The sequence below is a fragment of the Entamoeba nuttalli genome, assembly GCF_000257125.1.
Source record: "Entamoeba nuttalli P19 unplaced genomic scaffold asmbl_2943, whole genome shotgun sequence".
In the NCBI taxonomy this organism is placed as follows: Eukaryota; Evosea; order Mastigamoebida; family Endamoebidae; genus Entamoeba; species Entamoeba nuttalli.
Window position 1 is genome coordinate 1 of NW_008575717.1, and position 6853 is coordinate 6853.

General features: G+C 24.8%; 3 protein-coding genes across 3 annotated transcripts; all 3 read right to left on the reverse strand.

Moving 5' to 3' along the window:
* Window positions 1–236: 236 nt before the first annotated feature.
* ENU1_049230 (hypothetical protein) lies at window positions 237–1934 on the reverse strand (the record flags this gene model as incomplete). The annotated part of the gene is made up of 1 exon (XM_008857810.1): window positions 237–1934. The coding sequence occupies one exon, from the start codon at window positions 1932–1934 to the stop codon at window positions 237–239; it is 1698 nt and encodes a 565-aa protein (XP_008856032.1).
* Window positions 1935–2094: 160 nt separating this feature from the next.
* On the reverse strand, window positions 2095–3084 carry ENU1_049240 (hypothetical protein; the record flags this gene model as incomplete). The annotated part of the gene is made up of 1 exon (XM_008857811.1): window positions 2095–3084. One exon carries the CDS (start codon window positions 3082–3084, stop codon window positions 2095–2097), a length of 990 nt encoding a protein of 329 aa, XP_008856033.1.
* Window positions 3085–3185: 101 nt separating this feature from the next.
* ENU1_049250 (hypothetical protein) lies at window positions 3186–6437 on the reverse strand (the record flags this gene model as incomplete). Its single annotated transcript, XM_008857812.1, has 1 exon — window positions 3186–6437. The coding sequence occupies one exon, from the start codon at window positions 6435–6437 to the stop codon at window positions 3186–3188; it is 3252 nt and encodes a 1083-aa protein (XP_008856034.1).
* Window positions 6438–6853: the final 416 nt, after the last annotated feature.

Genomic DNA, 6853 nt, shown 5'->3' on the forward strand with positions numbered 1-6853 from the left:
AGAAGACATTAGAATCAGTCTCGAATGACTTATTTTTATAAATTTTTTACAAGATACTGACTTGTTCAAATCATTTCTGAGTCTGAGGTCTTCGACAATCTTCTTGTTGACAATCAGAAAATAAAAACAATGAAAAGTTCAAGAACTTAAAAAGAGAAGATTTTTATTTCATAACAAAATAATAGTTATTATAAAACTAATGATATTAATTAATAAAATTATAATAACATCAAAAGTTATTTTTCATTAAAAACTACATGAAAGCTAATTATATCTTTTTCATCACGTCTTCTCAAATAATTATGGTAAACAACATAATAATTATTCTTTTCTGGATAAATTGGAATTGGAAAAATAACTGTGAGGTTTGGTTGTTTAACACAAGTCTTTTTTGGTAATAAACACATTGATATTCGAGTTGCTGGACAAACAAATACAATTGGATGTTTTGTATTATTTATTGTAATGAGATAATTTGATACAAGACCTTTATTTTTAATAATTTCTGTTTGAATATGATGATATCTTTGCTGATCAAAAATACTTTGTTCAAATGGATAAACATAAACTCGATAACTACACTTCATATTTAGTCCTTCATCATCACAATCAAAAACACAACTTATTGGATTTCCTCTTTTTTTTCCATCAACAATCTCAATGAATTTTTGTTTTATTTTTATAACAACAGAATCAACAGTTGAATAAAACAATTTTTTAATTTGGAAATGAATAAGTGATTCACTTTCATCATTTTGAAGTTTTTTATAAACATTCACTTTTTGAATTGAAACTGGTTGAACTGGTTGTTTTTTTTCCTGTTTTTCTAGAGACTTCTCTTTATTTATTTCATCTGATAATAATGAGGATTTATCACATGATTGTTGGTTATGTAACAAAGAAATAGTTTGTAAACTTTTATCTTCTCTTTCTTTCATTTGACGGTCCATTTCTTTTTGTGTTTTGAGAATCATTTCATTCATTTTTTGTTCTTCTTCATTTACTTCATTTGAAGTAGTTTTTTCTCTTCTTTCAAAGTTATTCTCATTTTGTTCATCATCTGTTATTTCTTCTTGAGCAATTAGTCGAGATATGAATGGTGACCTAAAATTAAATCCATTGAAATCTCTATTCCTCAAACATAACTTTTGAGTATCACATTCACTTTTTGATCTTAATTGTCCTAATGGTTCATTTAAATAACTTCCCTTGAATCGTTCAAGCATATCTTTTTCTCCTTCAATTTCTCGTACCACTGTCCCAGTTTTTGTTGTTGTTTTATTAACTTTTGCTGCATTGGTGTCTTCAAAAAGCACTAAATCATTTTCTATCTCTTGAATTTTTGGTAACACATCATCGTCAGATGAAATTCTTTCTTTTGAGTTGTTAGAATTATCCAAATCAATTGGTCTATTTATTTGTTTATTTAGTTTCAAAGGATCTAATGAACAAGGGATATTAAAAAATTGTGCTAGTAATTCTTTAAATGAATTTAACCATTTACAAGCTTTAGAATCATATTGACTAAAAATTTCAAAGTAATGTTGAATATCAAAAATTATTATAGAATAATAATTGAATAATATATTTAAATAATTATCATTTAAAGTACATAATTCAACTGTTTTATTACACCAATTAATAAATTCATTTTGAATTGTTTGATCTTCAAACTCTTTCATAACAATTTCATTTTTGAATTGAGTATCATTATGAGTATATTTATGTTTAATAACTTGTATTAAAAAAAGAGTTAACCCATTGAGAAAAACACTTTTCATTTGATATTGTTTTTGATGAAACTCAGAAAGGATAAGAAACAACTGGAATGTATTATTCATTACCCTTTCTTTAATACTTTTATGTTCCATTTGTTCAATAGTTTTTTTTAATGTATTATGGTAAATTTCATTATGTTGTGTTTCTTCTTCCATATCTTCCTTTTTGTTTTTTTCTTTTATTTTTCTTCTTTTATTTTAAACATTTAAATTTATTATTATAAAATTATAAATAAAGTTTTTAAGGAAATTAATAATAAATTTAATTCCTTTTGTTTTATTTCATTCACTGCATATTTACTTGTCCTATCCTTTTCTACTTCTTTACAACAGAAGAGAAATCTACCATCTCTACTTTCTTTCTTTTTGTAACTTTCTTTTCTTTTTTTTTCTCTTTCTTTTCTGATTTTTCTGTTTTGGCAATTGTTGCCTCTTCATCAGCTTTTTGATCTTCCTCAGTTTTTCTAATCAATTCATCAAGATCAATAACACCTTCTCCTCCAATTCTATTATGTTGCATTCCAAGATATGCAGCCATAAAATCATCATCAACTGAACCATTTCCTCCTTTCTTTTTAGGAATATCACTAATTTCAACAATTTTACCTTTGCTTTTCTTTTTTGGTTCAGGAATTGTTTCATTTAATTTACCTAATTCATATTTGTCATCATCACTATCTTCTTCTTCTTCTCTTTTCTTTCCTTTTTTATTTTTCTTTTTAGAAGTCTTTTTAACTGCTTTTTTTGTTTCTTTATTGACTGGTTTTTTTTCTTCTTCTTCTTCACTTTCTTCATCACAACTTTCTTCTTTTTTTCCTTTTTTTGACTTTACTACTTTTTTTGCTTTTTTCTTTTCAGCTGCTCTGTTCAAGACTTCTTGAGTTTCTTGATATTCTTTCATTGCTTCATCATACTCAGCTTTTTTTTCTTTTTCCATTGTTAAGAATTTTTGTTTTTGTTCAACAGATAGTTCTTTCCATGGTTTGTTTCCTAACTCAGTATCAGCTTTATGTAATTGGAAAGCAGTAGGTGGTGGTTGTGGTTTTGATTTTTTGACTTTTTTAGGTCCTTCTTCACTTATAACTTTATGTTGTTGTTTTTTGTGTTCTTGGTGTTGTTTAGATTCAGCACGTTCTTCTTGTTGTTTAATTTTTTCCATTTTCTTATTGTAAGCAATTTTTTCTTCTTCAGTCATCATTTCAAGCTTAGCCTTTTCTTCTTCCTCCCTTTTCTTTTTCTTTTCTAATTTCTTTCTTTCTTTTTCATTAATTACTTCATCAATTTTAACCGTTTCTTCTTCTGCCATTTTTCTTTGTATTTATCAAGTTTCTTTTTTTTTATGTTTTTGAAAAACCCTGAAAGATGTTATTAGTTATTAAGTCCTGATATATAAAACAGAAACACTTTTTAATCATTTTCTTTTTTTTCAGGAAAGGATTGTTGTTTACTATTAGTTAAATTAATTCTCATACATTGAAGTAATTTTTCAGCGTATAATGGATATTGACTAAAACAATACTCTATTTGACTTCCTTTTGTTTTAAGTTTTGAGAATTGTGAAGAGGTAATAATTTTTGTAATAATTTTTTTTAAATAAGGTTCAATACTTTTAAGGTCAAAGGTTGTTATAGCATCAATATTATCTTCGATAGATAGAGTAATTTTGTCGAAATCATTGGTGATAAGCTTTGGGATAGACATTTCAAAAATAACATTTTTTGTTAATGAGAATGTTTGATTATTATTTATCATTATTTTATCAAACATCTCTTTAATTTCTTGTTTTGTTAGATATTTAAGAATATTCAATACTCCAAAACTAAATGTTTGTTTATTTCTTTTACTTAATTCTCCCCAACTGAACCATTCTAATTCAATTTTATTTTCTAATTTTGTTATTGGCATAATATTTTTTCCTCCTTTTGGAACAATTAATAATTTTATCTTTTGTTTGTTAAGTTCTTCATAATCAAAAAAATTATTCATTCCTTCTTCTAACATTATAACTGCTTCAGTATTAATATTGTCTCGTTTTTTTATGAAATTAATCCAAGGAATAATATATTCTTTCATCCATAAGTTAACATTCTTTTTATTTAGTCCAGGTATTTCTTGTTCAACAAATATTGTGTTATACTCAAAAACTAATTTTAATTCTTCAATTTCTGTTTTTGGTAAACAACACAATGAAGGAATTTCTTCACCACTTCCAGTAATACCACAAATAATCCATGACATTCTACTTTCAATATCTAACCAACATTTCTTATCTGATATTGTTAATACTTCTAATTCTTTTTCATAAGTTTGTTTTCCAATGTCAATAATATTTATAAAAAGTGAAGGTGACAGGTTATTTAATAGGTGTTTAGATTTATTGAGAAAGTTGTTTACTTGTTCTTCTTCTAAAATAGAACTTTTTAGTTCAATTTTATTATGTTTCCAATATTCATTTGTTTCTTTTAAAAATTCTTTTCTAAAGTTATTAGAAAGAGAATATTCATCGCAAATCATTTTAAATGTAGTTTTTGTTATTGCTATTTCTTTTGTTATTAATTCATTAAAAGTTGTTTTAATATTTGTTAATATATTGATGTTATTATTATTAATACTTTCTTTTATAGCCTTCACTATTGTTGAAATACAAATGACTGGTGAATAAGAAACTTTTCTTTCTTGTTTTATTTCTTTTTGTTTTTGAATAATTTTTTTTGCTTGTTTAATTATTTCAATATGTTCATATTTGTTTTCATTTTGAATGTCTTCAAATAATTCTTCAATAACTTCTTGTTTGATTGGAATTTTTCTAATTTCTATTTCAATATATTCATTTTCATTAATATGATATTTTTTTTCTGTTGGAAAAACAGTAATTTTGCTTGACTTTATTTTTTCTGCTTCCATAGGATGACAAGAAATCTCTTCGTCTTGTTTTTGTTGTTGATTAGGTGTAGTAAGAGTTGTCTCTTCTTTTCTTATTTTCAATGATGACACTGTCTGACTTTTTTCATTTTGTTGTTGTGTTAGGAGATTTTCTTCTTTTTCTTTTCTTAGATGTACATGTTGTTTTATATTTAATTCTTTTGTTCTTGTTGGAGTTTTTTGTGCTTGAAGAGAAAGTGTTGTATTGTCGTTTGTTTTAACTTCAGAAGTATTATAAGTAGATGTAATAACGTTATTATTACTGTTTCGTTTTTTACTACAAGCATTTTCTTTTTTTTCATTATCTTGAACATTTAACTTATCAAATCCTTCAATCTCAATACTCTTTTTAATATTTTCTTGGTTTTGTTCTTCTTTATCTTTTATATCTATTGGTTCTATGAATTGGTCATCATCTAATACAATAATAGTTTTATTTTTGTTTTGAATGGCTGTGATATCTTCTTCACTCGATATAGAAATTGGTTCTAAATTTGTTCCTTTATTTGTTACTGTTTTGTCTTGAAATACAGTTTTTTGTTTTTCTATTTCAGAACATGAAGAGTCTAGTTTTGGTTCAGTTATTAAAGTTACTTGTTTATTATTTTGAGTGTTTGTTGTTTTTTGAGTAGTCAAATAATAAATTTCTTCCAGTCTCTGAAAGAAATCAACAGATGAATATTTTTGTGGGTTAGATTGTGGTAGATTACAAGATTTTAATTTGTTATGAAGAGGTTCTATTATCTGTTTATTTATTGAATTATAAGGAACTGGTTCAGGACAGAGAAATGAATCAGTTGGATGTGTTTGTTTTTGGAATTCATTAAATGAAAAGAAGAAATTGTCACAACAATCTGAAATAAGCTTATTTGAATTTAAAAGAAATTCAACCATTTCACCAACCTTTAATTTAGGTTGGTCAATAAGTCCAATAACATTATTAAAACAATGTTCTACAATATATTTTTCTAACATAAAAGTGATTTGTACCATTGGTTCTGTATAATCAAAATATCGTTTTGGAGAAAATAAAAGTTGAATTTTGTTTTGGCGAAGAATATCCATTAAAGGAATAAGATATTGTTTATAATAAACATTAAGTATAATATAACTTTCACCATAATACCGATACTTTTTTCTTTTTGCATTTATTTTTTGAATTAATGAACCACAAAACCAATTAATAAAATGTGATGAAGAATAAAATAATGAATGTACATCACAAAAATAAATGTATTGTTTATCTATTAAACTACTTATATATTTTTTTGGTAAACATACTAATAAAGGAAGAAATGAACCATCAGAACATATACAAACACATACATTAGATTGTTTAGACTCTCTTTCAAGTATTCTTGGTTCATGTTCAGTTCCTCTCTTAACGTATTGAAGGATTGATGTTGGTGTTAGTTGATATCCTACTTCGTCAATAAAAAAAATAAATTCTTTTGGAATTCTATGAGTAGTAACTGAGACTAATTTATGAAAGTCATTGATAACATTCATCGGAGATGAGGTCATGACATCTTTCAATGCTACATCCATTTTGAAGTAATTTAATTTTGAACATTCAACCTGAAATAATGATTCATCAAAATTAATTTTATGAAAAATACAATAGTCTTGTACTGTGCTTGTTGTTATTGCAATCCGTTCATTATTCAATTCTTCCATAATACTAAGAAGTTGTGTTTCATTGTGTATTTTCAAAACGTTCCCAAAACCCCAACTCATTTTATTTTTTATTTATTTTTTTAATCAATTTTTATTTTTAGTTATATAAAACACAAATATTATTTCCATATAAAAAATAAACTAGCATTATTATGAAGTTAATATTTAATATTACGTTCATTTTTATCCTCGAATAGAAACATTTTTATTCATTACATCACCTTATTCTTAACATTACTATAACTTTTTTATTAAATATAAATAAAGTATATAACAGTTTTTCTTTTATTTCTTACCATTGTACATTTATTAAAATGTAATTTTAATTTTATTTGACTAGATATTAATTTGTTGTACATTATATTAACTATTTCTTAAGTTGTCAATCTATTCTTTTGTTTGAATTTCTATTCATTTTGATTATATTTTTATAGTTATTCGTTAAGAAAAAAGGTCAATTAATAGATATATCCTCA